Below are 21,664 nucleotides of genomic sequence, written 5' to 3'. Positions count from 1 at the left end.
CAAGGGAATGGCAGGAAGATGTGCCGGGGAGGTTCAGGTTGGACATTAGGAAAAGGTTCTTCACCCAGAGGGTGCTGGACACTGGAACAGGCTCCCCAGGGAGGTGTCACGGCCCCAACCTGACAGTGTTCAAGAAGAGACTCGACAACGTCCTCAGACACATGGTGTGAACTGCGGGGTTGTCCTGTGCAGGGACAGGAGTTGGACTCGATGATCCTTGTGGGTCCCTTCCAACTCAGGACATTCTATGACATCCATAACCTGCTGAACAGCTCTTCCTCACCCAGAAGCCGTCCTGTCCTGTCCTTCAGCCCATGCACTCACCCTGATGCATGAGATCCAGGTGGTTCCTTTGGAGGCTCTGCCTTCTCCGAGAACTTTGTCCTCAGTGTAGTTCTTGGCCAGCCCATTGCACAAACACAAGCCATGGCAGCAGCACAGCTCTGGTGCCAAAAATGGCTTTGTGCTCCAGTCCCTGGGCAGCCGCACTTCTGAAAACGCATGCACGGCCAGAAGGTGAGAGGAACGACTGGGATAGATCCCCAGTGTGGTCGGGGCCATGGGCTTTGTCTATGATACTGGGGGAAAATGAGCAATATTGGTATTTGGAAAAGAACGGCAGACTCGCCAGCAATCCTGGGGGTTTGAAGCTCCACATGAGGTCCCTATGACCAGCGAGACAGCTCAGGTACTTCATGTTCCACATGCGCTTAAATGCCCGGCTGAAGTGGCATCTAAACAACAATATGAAGGTCCGAGGGACACCTTGAGCCCCTACTTCTTCATATAGACATATATGGTTACATTTAAACAGAAGATTTTTTTTTTCTTCATGCTAATCATCTAGAAAACCAGTTTGGTTTCCATTACTATATATAGCACTGGGATTCTTGCTCTGTTTTTTTGTCCCTTTGCATCTGATTATTTTCAGTAAAGTTCAAACTTTTTATGATATGCAGATTTTAACTAGAACATGACTTCTATTCATACAGACTTCCATTATTAATAAACCCACAATGGCTGCATATAACGTAGAAGAATTTTATTCATACTGTAATCGTGTCCCATCATCCACTGCAAATATTACAATTATTTTTAAAATGTCATTGAATATCATTTTGTTCCAAATAAAGCACAGGAATCCTGGTGTTAAATGGTTACACTTCTCTTGAGATTACTTACAACAGAACCATAATTCGAATGTATTTTCCATGAGTTGTAAAGGTTTAAAGCAAAGAATCTGTGTTGCGTGTGCGTGCTTGAGTGACTTCTAAAGAGTGTGGCTAATACTTGGTGTTTAACAAGAGATGTTTCTTGCATATTATGCGAAACACAATTTTTTACCAATACAACAGAGATGCAATAGGTAAAAGAACATACATGAGTGACTGGCAACCTTTAAAAAATATTTCTTTTAAAAATTGCACAAGAGAGTACAAAAACAGTGAAGCAAATCAAAAGTTTTGCAAACGCATATACATTTATCTATATATATATATATAATGGGAGTCTGCCTACATAAATGTACATGATAAAAACTGCAAGGCTGTAAAATGTGAATAGTCATATTTTGTAACACGTGCAAGAAGCATAACATAATGGTAATAAATAGTAGCAACGAATATACACTGAGCGGACCACTGAAAATATGCTGAAATAAATTAAGCACCTTGAAGTGCTGAGAGGAGCCTGACATTGAGAAGCAGTGAGCTCTGTGAAAACCACTGCGGGCAGCTACTGGAATATTGGGCCCTCTGGGTGGGGGTGGAAAGTCCCAAGTTAGTTTTTGTTAATTCCAAAGAAGAAAGCACATCGCATGGCAGCAGGAATAATTTTAGCCATGTTCTTCACCGACACCTATAGTTTCAATAGGGAGATTGCTGCCTTTAGTTCATTGCATAACCTTTGGCAGGTAAAAGGTACAGAAAGTTTGTGTTTACTCGGAAAAATGCTATCATGAAGAAACAGAGTTTTGGCACAAGGAAAAGCGGGCAGTGCTATTCAGGGTAGCTGAGATGCAGACCTTTGCTGCTGTTAGCAAGGGCGAGTTTTCCTTCAAAGGAAAAGCTTCACAAAGAATAATCCAAGTGATCTCATCCTTGAGGGCTGCACAACAGAGTAAGGTCTGGATCTGCAGCGAGCTCCATTCCAGAGGTGACCCACATCTGGGCAGGGCAGCAGCAACCGCCAGCGAGGCTGCACGGCCCAGGAGGGACCTGGGCTCCCGGAGCTTCGCGCGAGCTCCTGGTGCTTTTTGTTATGCAATAACATGTCTTCTGGAGGAGAGGCAGCATTTTGAAGCGTGTATTTGGTTTTCAGAAAATCCTAAAAAATCTTAAAATTTAGTCATGTTCTAAAAGAAAGGCATTTGGATTTAATTAAGTTGACCTTATTAAAAACAAACTGCTGTTGTTACTCCCAATGTACACCTGGCGCCGCTTCCTCAGCATTTCATAAAATATTCAGAGAAGTGGCTGAGGATGCTCTGCTGCAGATAATATGTTTCAAAGCCCACTTAATTCAGCAGAGAAGTTCCCGTTGGACTTTTAAGGGATCTAATGCAAACCTTCATTTTAAAAAAAAGCCGAGGACAAATAACTTCGGTCCTAAAGGCTCCATTTGAATCCTTACAAAACATCATTCCTTGACCGCTTCACCCAGAAGACTGGAGCAGGCTGTTTGGTTCAGCGTATCCTGCAAAGCAGACCCAAAAGGGCTTGCAACACAGAGGAGTATGGCCCCTGTATCTAAGCCACAAACAGAATAACTCAAAAGCTCTACTTTTCCCTGGCTTGCTGGAATGAACAAAATCTTCCTTCTTAAAACTGCCACTCACCCCATGGGATTTCAGAAACCTCAAGTCCACAGCCAGTGAAGAGTTTTCTAAAAGTGACGGATAGAGGGACATCATCTGATCAAAAAAGCTTGACAAAAGGTGAGTAAGACCAACTTCAAAGATAGTAAGTGAAACAGAAATTTGTAAGATTTTTAAACAGTTAAAACCACAGTTTTAAGTTATATGATCCAACAATAGGTAAAAGTCTTGCCTGCAAGCCAAGAGCCTGATCTTCCCCAAAGCTAGTCTTACCCAAACAGTTGTCTTCCTACTTACATGATACATGAGATTTGATGTGACATCCAGTACGTGACACAAACAGAAAAAGTACACATGAAATGCACATCTTTTATTTTTTCTTCATCAAGCTATGGAGCTGCACAGAGCAAATTTAAGTGCAGAAGGTCACACAAAGGCAGCTTTCCAGCAGGAATCATTTAGACGGTGAGCGAAATGAAACTGTTGTATCTCTGAATGTTTCTCTTGAGGATTTCGGAACAGGGACCGAGCACTCGTTCGAAGCGGGGCCGGTCCAGCTTTACGCACTTCAGGGGTCCACGCGCCACCACCGTAGCAGCTCGGGGCCGGTTGAGCAGTAATGCTATCTCACCTGGAAACAGGGATTCAGACACCGTCACATGCCCTCTGCCTCTTTTTCAGAGGGTGCATATTCTACCCACCATCCAGTTGCTTTGGTTGTGGAACATCTCCCTTTATATGTCTCTTGATAGACACTTTACATAATTCTGTTGACAGTACAAATGCATTACACATGCATAATGCATGCGTGTAAAATGCCTTTGAAAACAAATGCTTTCAGGCTGCTTTGCTGATTCTGGATCTGTCTCCTGTCAGCTATGCTGGTGTAAACTAAGGAACGGATTCAGCTTCACTGAAATCTCTCAGTATCGCTGAAAGCAGCGGCTGACCCACGCATAACCCCTCGCTCATGAAAGAGCAGAACACTATTTAAAACAATAACTACTTGATACAACTCCATGTGCCCGTCTTTCTGAACCATACTTCGGCTGAATTTTCTTACCGAAATAATCCGAGGGACCAAGTCTTCCGACTTCGACGTACTCCTCGTTGTCAGACCGACGCTGCAGAACAGAAGCTGTGCCCTGGGAGAAGAAGGGCAGAAAGTCAGTGGGCTTTGCTTAAACCGGTTATGCTTTAAAAAGTATCGAGTCCTGAGTATTTTCCTTCTGCATTGCACACTCCTTTAGTTCTGGTATGGGAGAGATGACAATTTCAGTCAATTCCTTATATAGGAATTAAAGAAATTAAAGGATAAGAAAAAATCTACCAGTATGGCAAACAACTTCTCTCTTATGAATTGTTTGGATACAGACAGGTTCAGCTCACACAGAAGAGGAACAGAACTCAGTAACTCCTATTTAACTAACGCACATCGTGCTGTGCAAATCTACGTGTGAATAGAATTTAAAAATATGTTCTCGGGTGGATGTAGAACCTTACAAGAGATGCAGAAAATATTTACATCAAAAGGAATAAAAAGGCATTTTTCCAGTCACAATTTTGGGACAGGATTTTGTAAGACAGCAACTAGAGTTCAGTCCTCATCTGATCATTCACTGGATCTATTGCTGAAACGCTTGGTAAAGGGAGTTTTTAACACTTGCTGCAACAAAGGGTGATTTCTTTTTTTTCAGTGGCTTTGCCTGCTTGTGGCCTGTAGTGATCTGGACACCTGCGAGTCAGTCGCTGGAGAGATGGAATGTGTCTTGTCTCCACTACCTTTAATAACTGCTGTACTTGACACATGCTAACACACGTCAAAACTCAGTTACAGTCTATTTAAACCTTCAAAGAGGTTCTACATGCACAAATATTCTAACCTGGAGGAAATCTTAAATTATTGTGGCATAAAGCTTTTGTAGAGGAATAGAGAAGGCATCTGCTTTTCTGGAAAAAAATTACAGTAACATATGAAATTATCTTCTGACTCCAAACCAAAAGCATAGGGAAAGGCAAAATGTTAACATATTTTTATTTTAACTGAAATTTAAAAGATTTTTTTAAAGCCAAGATTTTTAAATAGACCGGAGAGCCATTTTTTAGACAGTGCGGTCAGAGAGCATTGATATTTCGATGTTAAGACTTTCAGCTTGGAAGGTAACACATGAGGGCTGGTCCTGTCCCAGCCAGGACAGGGGAGGGAAGGAGACACAGTAATGTGGACTATGCTCAAAAGATTGATGCCAGTTATTGGAAAATATCCCAGCCCTGACTCTGCAGCTGAACACCCAAGTCTGGCATTGCTCGGCTTGTCAGGACCACCCCAGCTTGGAGCACAAACCTCCCTCCAGGGTTTTCAGTGCAGATTCACCGGTGTAGCTGCAAACATCCTGCAGCTTCCTCCCACCAGGAGAAACTTGTGTGCCCCCAGGTATGGTTGGGGGCTTGAGGAGACACTGAGCACCCTGAAACACCTTGGCACAACTAAGCTGCTGTAATACCATTGTATTGCATCATGTCCTATTTCATAACCAGGTTATTTTTATGCCCATATACTTTGCAAACTGCCGGGCCACCCTTGAGGTTAACTTATGTGCTGCATAAATGAAGAGGTAAGTCTTATTTCTTTTGATGCCAGGAACTAGAAACAAAACTCAAATAATGTGCAAGTATTGTTTTATACACACTAAGCAGCTGATGGTTTTTATATGGACTTGGATGTGTATCAAATTATCTGGCACGTCCAAAGTTATAGTTCCTCATTTTGCCCATTAGCAGTAACCTGTGCTTAGTATTATATAAATCCCTAGATATCAGACTGTCAACACGTTACATTGTTCATGACAATTTACCGTTCCACCCCATCAGCTACATGCCGTATCAGGCTTACAAAAATACTGAAGAAACACCACGGCTGTAAATCCAGATCCATTTGAAAACAATCACAAAACTCTTCTCAGCGTCGGTTCTTGCACTCTTAATATGCCAGGCAGCTGGTGGCAGAAGATACAGAAACATGAACATGGCAAAGGTGCATGAGCAAGGGCACCTGAACTGGGCGAGGTTGTTCAAAAATAAGCCAAACATACAGGGCAAGGTTGGTCTTAGCCTTTTGTGGTGTTTGTTTGGGGTTTTATCTACCATTAAAACATGCCATGCACATAAAACTATCCACAGCAAGTGCAATGCTATCCACAGAAGTAACTGCAAGAACTGGATATAAGAAAATGATTTGGTGCCTGTCAAGTTTCCAGCAAAAATTCCTTATCCTTGATATAACTAAATTGTTCCGCCAAAGCTGCTGTTTTCCAAGACCTTCCAGTAAATCTTCAAGGGCATGAAAATGCAAAGATAGTGTAACGAGTTTTGTTATTTGCACTTATTGCAAGTTTTCAGAACAAACACACATTCATAAGCAGCATTCTCGGAAATACCCCGTACAGGCAATAATGTGGATGCTGACCTCTCTCTTGCCAAATGTCAGATCAGGTGCAGCTCACTAAATTGATGCTGTTCTTATTGCTTGTGCAATGTAGATGGGATCAGCTTAGAATCACTTGTAGCCCGTGTCATCCTCTCCATCCCCATCTGGAGTCTGGCAAAACCCTGACTCCTTGACCCAAATAGCTGTCCACAATCCATGTCTCCAGTCTCTTTCCCAAAATTATTTTTAAAAAACCCCTTTTATTACAGATGTTTTATTACATAAAACAACAAAAAGAATCCCCAAAGTAATCATATCGAGTGCCCAGGTCAAGCAAAGAAAGGACTCAATTCCCCACTGCCCACCTTGAGCGTGTTGCCACAAACGTAATCACAATATTGAACAATATTGCTTTCATCTCCTCAAGTGTCAACTTTTATTGTGGCTAATATTTTTTTGACAGGGTCCATATGATATAGGACTCCAATAAGTCAGTCTTCTGAAGCAATTTCTTCCACTGTTCCACTACAGTCGGCCTTTTTAATCCAAGAAACACCATGGTATCTGTTGGAGAAGGACAGATGTGTCTGGCCTCCACAATAAACACTTGGCTTGGCAGGATAAAGCAATGCATATTCCAGATACATATTTTTCCACTCTTGTTTTAACAGTCACATATGCTTTTCCCGTTGCCCAGTGACAACAGGTCTATCACGGAGCAAAAGAAGTTTCCTGAAACCTTGACAGCGAGCACCCAGATGTAAGATCTGATTACGCCGCTTGGCCTCTCGCTGCACAAGTCACCAGTTCCACAAGTACATCCTGGAGCATTGTCCGAGTGACCTTCACGGGAAGACTGTCCACACCATGAAACAAAGACGTATTTATAATTATCTATCTTCACTTTACATATCTTATCTCTAGAAACAATGCTTTGTGACTGCTTTAGAGGAAGAATCCAATCGTACACAATCACTGTAACCAGGGCAAAAATAATACAGAATAAAATAAAATAATACAGAACAAAATAATACAGAAACAATCCTGTATAACCCATACACTTAATGAAGTTGTCATACTAAATGAACTCTGTGCTGACCCCTACGCTTGCTCCCATCACAGGTTTCATGGCTGTATTTCATTTTACTTTACTTGTCAAATCTTTCTGACGCAGTTTTAAGCTTTCTGTCCTTCTTGTCCTTTAGCAAACCCAACCTCTTATAAATGATACAACTGAATAAATCTCCTGAGCCCTGTCCCGGGAGGTAGGAGCATTATCTAGGAAGGATTCAAGGGGCTTATCAATGTCACTCCCAAAAGCATTTGGTCTCGGTGGGAAAGATTTCCCTTTACATGGCACACAAAACTCGGCAAGATCAGTCTCTCTGAAATAAACTGCACGATCCCAGACTTGCAGGATCAGGCTATTTAGTGCTGCTCAATTTAAAGCAGTGTCTTGTCCGCTGAGAGCCATTTCAGCCTCCTACACCACCAAGCAAAACCTATAGAGCAAAGGCTGAAAGACTGTGAGGAAGTTTGACACCATTTAATAAATCAGCACTTTGCGATGATACGAAACTGAAAGCAGACAGGTCTGTGTTTCTGCTAGCAGACACTTGGAAGTGAAATCATGATCTTCGGTGGATCCAGGAATATTCCCTTTCAGTCACTGGGGAGTGCCTATATTCCCAGGAACCGATATCATTAACCTTCTCTCCTCCCCTCCAAGGAAATACAGGCATCTTATTGCAAAAACAACAGGAGCGGTGGTTCCAAAAGCAAAGTGCCATCACCACCTCTGCCATCCTCACCCATGTACCGGCTCACTCCCTCTATTACTGCCCTGTCACGGTCTAAGAGTATTTATTCAACTCTTTCAAATGCATCAGCAGCTTGTTTTGTAACAAATTATGGCTTAGATACGGCACCATAACTTAAGATATAAAAAATAAATTAAGGTTTACAATCCATGAGCTCCCATCCTCTCCAAAGTAATGAGATTTTGATAGATGTTCCATTTTTAAACTATCGGACTGTATGGATGAGCGAGACATCCTCCAGTGTAAAGACAGTGTCCCGTCTGGAGGAACACTGAGGTTCCCAGGCCTGATCCTGCAGGTACTTATAAGCACTAATTGCTTAGGGAGCCCTATTTTTATATCTAATTATGAATCCTATAGCCAGCAGTTGGCCTAAGTAGCCTGGCTACAAAAGGCACATGTTCACGATGCTAAAAACCGAAATTCCTTATTTTTTTTTCTCTATTCCAGCTCAGCAGATCAGACAGCATCACTCCTGGGCAGCACAAAGCAAAATGTGTTGGGGAGTGAGGTGTCCCTGTCACCCCTGGCTGCGACAGGCTGGGCAGCGTGGTCCTTCACAGGGGCAGCGGGTGGGAAGGGAAATCCAGAACACAATTTTAACACAGAAGCGCTGTTATCAAAACTTTTTGGTTTAAAAGCCAATCTTGTCGCTGTTTTGGTTTTGCTGGTCTAACTTCCCATTTTAAAGATATAGCAATCAGTAAAAAATATAGTGGAGGCACCATCTGTAATAAGGGACATATTTATCATGATCAAAATTGAAGAATATTTATTCTACCACAAGTGTATGCAAAGTCGATGTCTATGTTCTTTTCATACACTAAGTACACAGGATAAATTTCTACTTTTTAAAGTAAACAATTTAAATTTTCACAAGCAGGAAGTTACTATTTCTGTTCCCATTTTTATTTCATACTTTACTTTCTGCTTTTTTAAAGAAAAGCACGGAAGACATTTTTTTCCTCATGCCCTCAAAATGTTACATTTTTATCCTAGTTTTGAGCTTAGAAAGTTTTCTCTAGCCCATTTTGTTTTCCTCTTCACCATCCACTAGAAAAGAGCAGTACAGTCTATAGAATTAGAGATGGAAAAGGTCAGACAGATCCATGTGCTATTGCTATTAACTCTATCAATTGCTATTATGAACATACCTTTGCTCTTTCTCACTTTGTTAATCTGCACACTTCATAATTCACACTTTCAAAAGATAAGTTTCCCCTCACTCCACAGTCACACAAACCCTCATTATATGTCGCTATTAAATCTTTGCGAAGTTACTACAAAAGATGAAGGAAGAAGCTGTGAAATGGTATAAAATGTTCCTGTTCACACGACGAAGCAGATGGGACTGCACGTACAGACTCCTGTTGGTTTTAATGGCAGCTATAGCAGATCTGAAATGAAATGAAAGATCTTCCGCACAGTATGAATGTGGGAGTATTTTATTTAATTGTGGGCAAGATGAGGTTTGTGGAAGTAGTATCTTTTATGAGATCAACTGGCATAGCTAGAAAAGGGATAAGAGCTTTTGGGCACATGACTTTTCTCCAAGTTGCCTGTTTCTCCGGATGTATCTAATAAAAGATACCATTTAACTATCTACAAACACTGTCTGGGCAATGTTCTTAACCCATCATAGCTGCAACTATGATAAGTTCCACCGTATTTGATCATATCTGTCCGCTTACTGGTTCATGCATGTGATTAAATCATCCATAAAGCATCTCCAAATCATTACCTTAAATTTAAATCAGTTCAGTTGTCTGATGTGAAACTTCAAACAACTCTGGTCCAGTTCAGCAAACTTTTATTACTATCGTTCATGATGCACTGTTTATCCACTCATAAAGGCTGCAAAGCCAGGCCCCAGGTTTGCACTGACCGAAAAAGTGGTGGTTGTTTGGTTTGCTTATCTCTAGCAAGTGAGTTCTTTTCCACGTCCATTAGGTCTCACTGCAGATTATAGTGTGAGACAATTCCCAAACTAATGAACTACTGAGAGCTTTTGACAACAAATACATAACATTTTATGCATTCAGCTTTTCAGATTTGGCCATGACTCTGGAAGTCTTGAGTGCCACTGATTTCAGTGGATTTTCAGAAAGGCACCACCCTGGGAGTAGCCTTAGGATTAATAGCGCAATGTTAAATAAGCTCAAAATGCAACATTAGAGTAATACTGGGTGCAGCGTGGTACTCATTTAATCTCCTTGAGAGCGAGCAGTGCTGGAGAAAGTGCCCTAACACCACAACAACCACAGTGACCCTGTACATGATTATCATTTCTCCGTCATCGTAACTTTGTAACCTTAATGCATCATATTCTTATTGGCTGTAATTCTCAACAACACTAATGCAGATGGCAATCTAGCAAAGACGGAAAGCAAACATCACTACCCAGCTGGCACGGATCCTGTACATTAGTACTAGAGCCGTGCTTGATATCGAACAACCCGCACCTCGCCGTGTGTACCAGCGGTATCATACCTGCACGAATCTGAACTTCACCACTTCTGCTACCCAGGCACATTTATATTAGTTTAGAAATAGCACCCAGACCAGAGAGGGAGGAACAACGCTGTCTGGAGCAGTCACCAAAATAGCCACAGACGTAAAGGTGCTTTTAAAAATGACAATCAATCATAAACCAAGTGTAGCTTAAAACAGCAGAAACAACTGAGCCACAGGGCATTTCCTAGGGATATATGAGAGGCCAGGGTTAAGGCCCAGACATGACTACACCCAGCCCGTCATTAATCACCAGGAAACGCCTTTGCCTTGATCGTTTAGTATTTAAAATCATAGACGTTTGACATCGGAAGCCCTTTCTAGTCATTTTATTCATCCTCTATTGCAGTATCTCACACAATCTCCCCTCTCAGTGTTTTTTTGATGCAGTCTGCATTAAACCTGTGCTGTACCTAATGTGTTTCCCTTGGAGTAAAAGAAATGTTGTTATTAGATGGAAGAAGACAAGGTTCGGGCAGAGACAGACCAGTAAACACAGTGAAAAGCCAAAAGAAGCAGAATACACTGCACCAGCTGCAATTTTCTTCATGTAAGGAGAGCCCTTCAATACCTAGGCAAAAAAAAGTGGGTTTTGCACAAAGAATAAAAAATTGGGATTTTTTTCATTCAGCCTTTTCAGTTGAAGGGCTTTTCAGAATCACAACATGAAGTTTTATAGTCTTTTGACTTCAAAAATGCCAGAGCAGCAGAGCTAACATCAAGGTAGGTCGGCAGGTGTCTGCTGGAGGTGTAGCCATGTGCTGGAGGACTCGAGACTTCGGCGACCGTCACCATCATCCCCCATCACCAGACAGAGGAACACCACGGTGACCTCCGTGCTCCCCAGCCTGGGTACCACGGTAGTCCTGCGCTTCGATTCCATCCTACCAGTTGCCAAGTGGGACTGGGAAGCCTGGGAGCGAGGGGCGGGTGACAGAGGGATGAGGGTACCAGCTCCGAGCCCCTTGCCCGGGGTTGCAGTTTGTCCTGGCTCCATGCCCAGAAAACTGGGAAGCGGTTGCACCACAGACCAGCCATCAGGGTCCCTCTGCCTTTTTATCTTTACGCCGTTCTAGGATTTTAGTTGCCCCTTTTATTACACGTTCAGTCCACCTGTCAGAGTGGTGACAGAAAGCAGATCCGCTCTGTAAAGGTGGGCTCAGATGCCCGGTTTTAATGAATCATCTCAGTGACACTTGGCCTTGACTAATCAGTAGCTTCTGTGGGAAAACAACTGAATTAATATTCATCCCGGTGCCAGATTTTAAAGATCGTCTGTGCCAAGCGCTGTGGATTATTGGCAACAAGGCACTGTTTTCCTCCCTCAGACATGTCAGCACACAAAGCAATAAAAGTCACAAAAGAAAAAAATGTTGCATTTTAGAGATTCTTTCTTTCTACAAAGCTAGCCATTATCTTGACTCTCTCTGAAGCCAGGAAACGTCCACAGAGCCAACATAAAAGTGACTCTATAACGGGTTATTCATCAACTGTTCATATTTGTGACTGACCTGACAGGGCCCATCTCCTGGAAGCAGACAGTGCAGAGCGCTACCACCTACAGAAGGAACAGGGTTGAATGTACGGGAGAGAAAACAAGAAAACAGTGCTGATCCTCCCTCACCCTGCCCGCAAAATCCTTTCTGGTGAAAATTGGTTTTAGCTGTTAATGTTGTCTTATGGCCCAATTACTCCTACCACCATCTGCTTCTTTGTGAAAACACTCTGTAGATGCTGAAGTAACCAGACCAAGCAAAAGGCTGAGACAGACATTGTCACTGAAGTCTCGTAACTAATGCCGTGACCAGGGCCGGGCGAGCAGCTGTGGCCAGCTACAGCAACAGCTTCCGAGCAAGAAATAAAACTTGGAGCAAACTGCAAGAAGGAGAGAAGGGAGTTTATCATGGGGATCAGGAAAATCCCCCATGGAAAGCTCTGTTCAGTTCTTGAATTTTCTGTATTCAAAGGACCAAATTCTGAAATTCGGAAGAAAAAAAAAAATCACGTGTTCAAGGCTGCCTCTTCCTGAAGCCCACCGCGGTGAGCCCTGCATGCTCCACAAAATCCACACTACACAGCTGACGAATGAGCCCTAAAGGGCATATTCTTTCACTAAATCTGCAGTTCTCTCAACAGCATCTTTGCAGAGGAGGGACAAGAGCCATCCCAATAAGGGACAGCTTAAACACAATCCAGAGAAAGGGCTGAACTCCAGCAGAGATTACAAAATTCTCCATTTCTCCTCCCCCAGGTTGAACACCACTATATTTCATGTCTGGCTTATATTGCAGTATTTTTGCTTAAAAACAGAGAAACACTCCTCAGGTGAGCCTGAGGACGGAGCTCCTGAGACAGCAGATGCACTTAATTCAGTTCAGATTTAACATGCCTCAGGCCATCAAATTCTTGGTCACGTTGACTGAGTGCTTCGAAACAGGGCTTGTGAGCTCAGTTTTCAATGCCGAAAGAGCTTATAAGGATCCTGAGAACCTCCTGGAAACCTTGAGGGGTAAAGAGCCTGTTCTGCTCTCCCTGCTCACAGAGAGGTATTTTGTGACCTGGGAACCTCCAGTGCTTTTGCAGACTCCCATGGTAGGAAGACACTACTGGACAAGACTAAAGAGAAAAGAATCAAAGTGTCAACCATACATTAAAGCAAGTATTAGCTAAATAAAAAGTCACAGACTGTTGAACATCGAGAAAACCTAGCATTCCGATTTTTATGAAAATTCAAATGGAGCATGTATATATGAAGAATGAAACTGCCAATTACTAACTTTGGGTTTTACTTCTCTGCACACCAAACGATCTCCCAGTTTTCCACGTATCCTATAGCGGTAAGAGGCTAGGGTGTGTCTGTATTTCCAGCATAAACTTCAATTTTATGGGTTTAAAAATCAGATGTTTTAAATTACAGCTGAGTGAGACTGAAGACTCCTACACAAGTTGTCATGTCAGAAGTGAACTGGGGAAACATTAATAATTTTTCTCTTTTTTTGCGCTGGGTATAGCATGTGCAAAAGGGAGGTTATGAAAACTACTTTTAAGCCTCCAAGGATGGCATGGCTACACTGCATCCTCCCAGTGGTTTTGCTTCAAGACCTCAAGTTACCAATGTCCCAGAGACACAGGGTAACACAGAAGTCCTGCGTGTACCTCCTGACGCTGGCATAAGCAACGTTCTCTGCCGTGATGTCCTGGAAAACCACCAGCGCGTCACTCCTCAGCTGCCATCTCAGCCCCTTGGGACCGCTGACAGCATCATTCCGGGGATGGCTTTTATGTTACAGCTGAGGATCAGCAGTTCTAGGGCTACTTTCCAAGAGAAGACGAATCCTTTGAACTATGTAGCCAAAGACACTGCAAATATTCCTTTAGCCAGTGGATTTTTGTTATTTGCCAACCTTTGATCTATGGAAGACTTTTATACAAAAACAAGGGCAGAAATGAACACATTTCAGTCAGCAATACAAAGTGCAAGGGATTTCCACACAACCTGCAGTCAGAAAATATCACCATCATTTTGGGTGGTTAAATTTAACATAAAGGAAAAAGGATGGCCAACTGATGGGATTCTGTCCATGGGGCTAACACTGCTCCTCTGCCTTAGACCTTCTGTGAGTGATATCATGAAGGTCCAGACCTTCAAAGCGCCCAATTCCCTGTGATTGTCCTCAGCAGGAATTAAGAACTGTCTTAATTCGTGTGCCTGTGCTTCAGACCACAACATGCAACGTGGAGGTTGCTTCATGCACCTCATCACACGGGCACAGTGAGGATAAATCCCATGAAGTTCGTGAGACGTTCGTGTAAGACAGGTAAGTAGCTAAGATAAAATGAGCCGCTTAAAAGGTTACATATGTTACATACCCCGGTCATCACAACTCCCAAAATTGGCACGTGGATGTGCCAATCCAGGTGACAGGTTTTTTTCATAACAAGCTATTGTCTGCGTACATTGCTCTTACATTGTTTTCCTACCCATCAGACTTCTTTTTTAAAAAGCTTTATTTTCATAATGTAAAAGCCAGCTGATCTTAATGGTCTTGGAGAAGGATGATGCAAGAGGACTTGATTCTGATTACGGACTCAAGATTGAGTCATGACTGGGTTTGACAGTGGTTTTTTAACTGTACATTTTAAAACCGTTTTACATTATTCTGCAGTCTCTGGGTTCATAGCAACTCAAAGAATTTACATACAGTTGTCCTGGTTTCTGCCACAAATGAGGAACAAAATCTGCAAAGTCCTAAAATAGACTATAAATATTGGCTAATCTAAAGTTTCACAAAATTGTTAAGAAAATGCTCCATATCACATGTATATGGATACTGCAAGTATATGCAGCCCGAGCACTGCCCACAGAAGTCAAAGGTAAACTGAGTTTAACAAGAGCTGGATTAAGCTGACATCTTAGTCCCTGTGACTCAGCAAAACACTTCACCTCCATCCCTGGTCAGGATGGGACCCAATCACACACCTCACTTGCAACCTTTGACGTCGGCTGGCCATTAAAAATGCCATGCCGAGCACAGCTGAGCTTTGCAGCATGGCCAATGGAAACGCTCTTGCTCCAACACAAGAAGGTGATATCAAGAAAATTAAACGTACCTTTCCTGTAATAGCTCCACAGGAAACAATGTCTGCTGTTAAAAATAAGCAAAGTACAGAGCCCTCAGTGATGGCTGGTTCTGTTTATTTGGTATATTTTGTTTATTAGGTATAGTAGGAGTCGCTGTAGACTGCCTTTGACAAACATTTTCGGTATCAACAAAATCCTAATAACACTAAGCAGTTTGGATTGTAGCCTTTGAAATTCCTTTCCTAGACAACATTCATCTTCCTAATTAATAATTAATCACACTGTGTTTTTAAAGAGATTATCGGGTGTGATAGCAGAGTGTGCCTAAGGCAGTGACTTCATTAACCATACTGAAGAAGTTTACTTTGTAGTTCTCCTGCCTGTCGCAGGGGTAGGTGCCAAAGGGGTCTCTCTTGGGTTAGAAAGTCAAAGAGCAACAATTTAGAGCAGGAAACAATTGGGCTATTATTTTTCTTTCTTTTTTCTTTTTTTTTCTTTTCCTTCTTAAGGAGCTTTTAAATCATAAATCTTCAGATGCTCGTTGTGCTATTTAAGCCTCAAGTCGACTTTTCCTACAGAAAGGCTCAAAACTGGGAAGAGCAGAGCGCTGCTCCAAGTCAGACCAAGGACCTCCCCGAGCTGGTGCACGTTACCATGGCAGGAAGAGTTTACAAACACTGTTCCACCTACCGAGGCTTTGAGCTGCCTTTGTGCAGAGACGCTCCAGAGCGTGCCAAGAGTGTCAGCGGGGCTGGAAACACTGATTTCACCTACAGGACAGTATCTCAATATCTCAAGTACGCTCTCAGCAAGAACTCGCAGCGGATCCTGCCCAGACTGGAACCAGTTTGCGGCTCTGACTTGAAATGTCAACAGCGGCATGAAAGCAAACGGCGCCCCGAGGATTACAGGGCTGCTTTCAATGTAATCAGCCAAGAATAGCGCTGGACAAATTAATTCGATTTATTTTCATCAATCGGGCAGCTCTATGGAAGGACTCCTGCACTATCGATGATTTCTTTTTTTCTCTTACTTGCCAATTTTGCTATTCTCAATGCCTGGTTTCAGTACTAATGGATACTTCGTGCATTTTCCCATGAAGCTTCTTCTCACCTTCATGAAGTATTATTAGGGTCATTCCCACTGATGGGGAAACAGGGAATGTAATATTCCGCCCATAGACTGGACTGATAATACAGGTGAGACTGAAAATCAGAGGCCGCGACTCTGCCCCCTCTCTAACCAGCAGGATAATAATAAAGAACACAAATCCCCAGCTTTTTTGATGTGCTTTCCACAAAGGAGTTACAGAGGAGGGTGCAACTACCCCCTGTAACTTAGCATTAATCTACAACTAAAAATATTACTATTTTAAGTTAAAAACAAAAATCTAGCGTGAAACAATGGCTCCATTTCTCCTTGAATTTTCTCCTGTGAATTATCAGCTATTTTTAGGTCTTTTATTTTTAGGCTGCTGCACGCTATCGCTGGGCAGCTTGACCAGCTATTAATTGGAAATGTTTTGCTTCTCATGCAGTTTTATTTCTTTGCTTTCTGCACCACTTAAACCAAACTGTCCTCCGAGAAGATGACAGGCTACAGAGAGCACATTGAAAGGACAGTCACAAGCTGTGCTCTTTGGGCGCAGTGTGGCACTATTATAAACCTTTTGCTGCTCTCTCCTCCCACACCTGCGTACGTTTGTGTCTGTGCACACATTTTTCTTAAGCCATGTCAAACTTTATGGAGTATTAGGGCCATATGGCAGCAGTTCAGCCAGCTCTCAGTGTGCAGCTGAGATTAAATGACTCCCTGGGCGCAGTCGGTGGGGTCCCGTGACAATATCCGCGTGCCGTAGACGGTGCTCGGTCATGACAAGTAGATCCAAAGGATCTGATGTGGGGAGGGGTGGGAGCTGGAAAACCCACAGGGCACTTCACGGCTGCAGGTCCCACATTTTTGGCAGCTGTGTTCCGGACCTGGAGGTGCTGTGCCCACCCAGTCAAGTGTGAGGCTGGACTTGAGAGTGGTACATGACCATAACTACTGTTTTTAATATTATTGTCACTACCTTTCTCAGTAACCTAGATGACAGCAAAAACCTCATTCTTTTCCAGTTTCAGAGTACTACTACACTGGTTTCAACTACTGCTCGAGCTGAAGTCGATGGCAAAGTGCGAGTCAGGAATAAAATCAGCCCCTGTTTAACTGGCATTTCATTTAAAGGGACTTAACATTTGCTGGGATATTTAACTCTGCAAAGCTCACATGCCTTTGCAAGCTACCACTTTAAAATGCTGGCTAAAAATATTTGCGTTATCTGAAGTCAGATGAATAAATCCTCCCTACTGCTGGGTACACAGTGTGGCAGTGTACAATACAACTGCAAATTTATTTGTTAGAAACTGTACATCTGTTATGATTTGCACTTGCCAAAATATAATTCTTTATGGCAACAATTGTTTCATGGTGCTTAAAGTTTTTCACCTCTGTGCCAGGAATCTCATATGGGATAATTCCATGACCTTGGAATCCAGCAGATACATTCCACATCTGTCTGGTCTGGGAAAGCCCGAGTTTGTTGTGTGAAAACCATAGTGGGAAAATAAGACCTGGAAATATCTGAAAATACAGAAACTGGAGGGCTGCTGCTTTTTTTCTTTTTTTTAATGACCAGTTTCAAGTGCAGTAAATCAACCTCACAGAAGCGGTTACTTTGCTTTTGTAAGCAGACCTTCACTTCTGATCCTATCTTCAAATTAAGGAATATGGTATAAGCATTAAAATAATTCTATCTCTGGAAAAAATCACAGCCTTTAAATATTAAAACTAAATCTTGTTGAAGGCTGCTTGAAATTTAAATGGAAAAGCACCCAACCTACTGCAAGTAAACATCTTACTGGTGCACGTGAAGATTTGGGATGGCAAAAAAACTGCAGCTGCCCTAGAATCTCCGGGAAATACTTTTATCATTAGGCTTTTTTAACAAAAAATGCACCATAAACAGCTTTGCGGGTAGTGAACTTAAAAAGCCCTGGTTTCCTGTGACTCTTCTCTGTGCACATTTTCTGTTATTCTATTAGAATTGGGCTGAGCTCCTGCTGCAGCCTTGCTCTCCATGGGGCGCTGCAGCATTTTCATGCCTACAGCCTGCACCTCAAGTAACCCACGCTTCACTGCGGTCTGTGCCACGCTGGAGATACGATGGTGGACAGAAAGCCACAAAAAAAAAGGTTACACTAAGAAAAAAGGAGAAAAGGTGAACGTGCTTGCTTGACAGAAGGGGAGACTAAATATTCTTGTCCATACTAACCAGGATGACAGTCCTGGTTTAAAGCAGGAATTGCCGTTCTGATCACCGCCAAGGCTGGACATCTCCCTTTTAAAAGCGTTTACTGGTTGCACTTCAGTCTGAAAATGCTGAGGGTGCCAATTCACTTACAGGCTATGACTTTCTGCAGGACCAATATACTTAAAAGACAGTATCCCAAAGGGATGTCACAGAGGAAGGCAGCATTGCAGGCTAATCAGAATTGAACAATTAATTTAACAAGTTCATACAAAACTCTGCTAACAATTTAAAATCCATGTGAGTCCTGGGTATCTCAGAGAAGCTTGTATGACAGGAGTCACAAGATTGCACTTGGAACCAGTATTTGTGATACTGGTACACCAAAGCTTTGTAAATTGGTAACTGATTTGTCTAAGGCATGCCATGGATGACTGTGGTTTATAATAAATTAGTACCTTGCCCCAAAATTACATGGCAGAGCTTAGCTTTGTACGACGGGACACAGGGTGCTCCAAAGGACACTGCATTCTGGTGCTACATGAAATGCTTTCTGCATTTATAGCAGCCAAACAAATTGGCTGCATTTTGAGTGTTTTTGATTATAAGGCCACAAACATCAAAAAACATATTAAAGAAGCTAATGACTTTTCAACATATTGTGACAGCAAACCAGCCAAAACTACTTTCAGCCACTTTGTAGAATAATGTGTTCCTGGCAGCTCGCATCAGCTCTCCTGCAGCAAAGTTTAACATCAAAGATGTAAACTCATGTGATATCAGGTTTAAAACATCAAGCTCAAACTCTGTGTGGAGCAGGCACAAATACTACTGCAGCACAAGAAATAGCTGATGCTGGATGTTCACTCTTCAATAACTATGTTAGATTTATAGTGGAAGGGTGAGGTGAGCAGATACTTTATGATTATGCATTACGCAGTGTTAATACTTTTCTACCCGTTCAATTCTTAACAGCTGTTCCATCAAGAGAGGGGAAAAAAAGGCCCTTGGTGATTCTTAAGCAAGCTGCCAATTTTCCACATGGGATTCAATGGCTAAGAAAATCAGGTTTTCCTAGTCTTGTGCTGCTGCAAGGAATAACAGGACACTTAGTAACACCAGTAGAAATATTTTTTTTTCTTATATACTAAGTATATTGTTAATGAAAAAAAATCCCTATCTAGTATCAGTCTCTTTTATTCTGACATAATTGTATTGAAAGGGCACTGCTTGTCACATATTTAAAGTTCCTTAAGTGTCCAACTGTGTGATATACAGATGCAGTTATTTGCACTATCAATTTTGCGAGCATCAGAAGAGAAACGGTGTTCATAAATCAAGTATGTATTTCAGCACCCGCATCCAACAGTCAAGAGGAAAGAGAGAATGAAATTTTAAGTGTCAGATATGGATTATGAACCAAATTCTGTTGGCCTGTAAGCTGTTTGCAATGGGTGCTGCGCAACCCCTTTATCAGCTGAGCATGGCAGGGTCTCTTTCCTCCTAAATCCCACCACAGCACATCGCCCTGATGGAGCCAGAGAGGCTCTCCACGTACGTACACCTGGATCCCAAGGCAACACAATGACACCAGCTTCCTCACATCCACCTGACCCACCTTCCCCCACAGTGAGGGACTCAGGTGACCTCCCAGCTCCTGTGCCACCACAGCCTTCTTGCTGGTCATGTCACATCTGGCCTGGGATGTGCACTTGGACTGTCACCACACAGCCATATGTTGGTCATTCCCTGTCTATAGATTTGCGTATGAACGCTCACAGCTGGTACTGAAAAGCTCCTACTTCAATACATACACAATCATATCCTACTGCCGTCCTGTTATTCTTAGTCTGAGTCTCTCTAATTCCTTTTTATAACTTGCTATATCACAGTGCCTAGGTATTTGTATGAGATACCAAGGATCCAAATATTTATGTCAGAGAGAGAGGAAAAACCCCATCAGCATCTGTTTGCAGAAGTGAGATGGTGGGACTGAAGTGACAGATAATCTCCCAAAAAGATGTCAGCATTTTCAGCTGCCTGACAGATCTGTCTGCCTGTCTGAGAGTAAACAAGAAAATGGCTCAGCCATTTGGACTGAGCTTAAGGCAAAACAAAGGACAAATTATCTATTTTCAGATCAGGTCTCCTGCTCCAGTTTACAGATGTTCGTTTGTGATTTCCCCTGTAAGGCCCTTTGGGAACAATGATCAATGCACTGTGTGGCTGGCCAGCTGTGTTAAAAGTATTGGTGATTTAAACAAGAAAAATCTCACACAGAAAACAAACCTTCAAACGGTAAAGACACCAGACACACCTCAAAATTCCTCTGTGCCTTCAATTTACAGGAAATCAGGGATCGTCCCGCTTGATATTTCCATGGAACTGGTGACTAAATTCACTTAAATTTTGAGCATTTTTTTATGCTGAAGAGATTAAATTGAACCCAAATGCCTTTAATACGAAGTCTTGATCTTTACCAGGAAACGACAGAGCTTATCAGGATGCCAATCTTACCTCTGTAATAATGAAGAAGTCATCACCGGGCTCTCCCTGCACAACAATTTTTTCTCCATCTTCAAACTGGACAGGTTCCAGTGCATCAGCCACTGTCAGCCGCTCCCATTTGTCCAGGGACTCTAAAATATTGAAGATCATAAAGCTTTATTATAGAAAGACTCTAACTTTGGCCGAAGATTAGTATCTAAACTGACAGCTCTGCTGTGCCTGGTTCTGTTATAAAAGAAACACTTCTTTCATCCAGGCACTTTGCACAAACCTCCAGTTGGGAAACATGAATGTATTTATTCATTGTGTCTTAGACCTTAGTAATCACCCAGATAATAATCTTAAAAGTTGGACAGGAAAAGTTGGCTCCGGTTCCCTACGCCTGCGATCTGATCTGCGCTGCCCTGGTGCTGCAGCGGATTGGAGCAGCCTGGGAGCTGTTTGGAGATACCGGCGATACGGGAGCGCCGAGATCTTCTCCCACCACATCCACACCAGGTGTCAGAACAAGTCCTACTGTCTTTTTGTCAGAGTTGCTGGTGAGACCTCGCACCGCTGAAGCCAACGGCAAGACCCTGGCAGCGTGGGTGGCCGTGGAACCAGGGGCTCAGTACGGACGTTTAAAGTGGCACCTCTGTTACATCTATTCCTTTTAATTCTCCCGCTTAGGGAGAGAAGTTATAAAAGTTCAAAGTAAACTTAAGTAAGAAAA

General features: G+C 42.5%; 1 protein-coding gene across 4 annotated transcripts in view; it reads right to left on the bottom strand.

The window, feature by feature from the left end:
* Nucleotides 1-3,170: 3,170 nt before the first annotated feature.
* The window catches only part of PRKAR1B (protein kinase cAMP-dependent type I regulatory subunit beta), a 97,978-nt gene continuing 79,484 nt past the window's right edge, over nt 3,171-21,664 (bottom strand). For all 4 annotated transcript variants that reach the window (XM_065644949.1, XM_065644950.1, XM_065644951.1 and 1 more), the window contains exons 9-11: nt 20,962-21,083; nt 3,879-3,960; nt 3,171-3,446 (exon numbers count right to left, since the gene is read on the bottom strand). In XM_065644949.1, the coding sequence (XP_065501021.1) occupies nt 3,274-3,446; nt 3,879-3,960; nt 20,962-21,083 (377 nt within the window). In that variant the 3' untranslated portion in view covers nt 3,171-3,273. The remainder of the gene's footprint in view (nt 3,447-3,878; nt 3,961-20,961; nt 21,084-21,664) is intronic.

This window comes from Caloenas nicobarica, chromosome 14 (genome assembly GCF_036013445.1).
Source record: "Caloenas nicobarica isolate bCalNic1 chromosome 14, bCalNic1.hap1, whole genome shotgun sequence".
Lineage (NCBI taxonomy): Eukaryota > Metazoa > Chordata > Aves > Columbiformes > Columbidae > Caloenas > Caloenas nicobarica.
The sequence above is the reverse complement of the archived record's forward strand: the minus strand, read 5'-3'. Positions and strand labels throughout refer to the sequence as shown.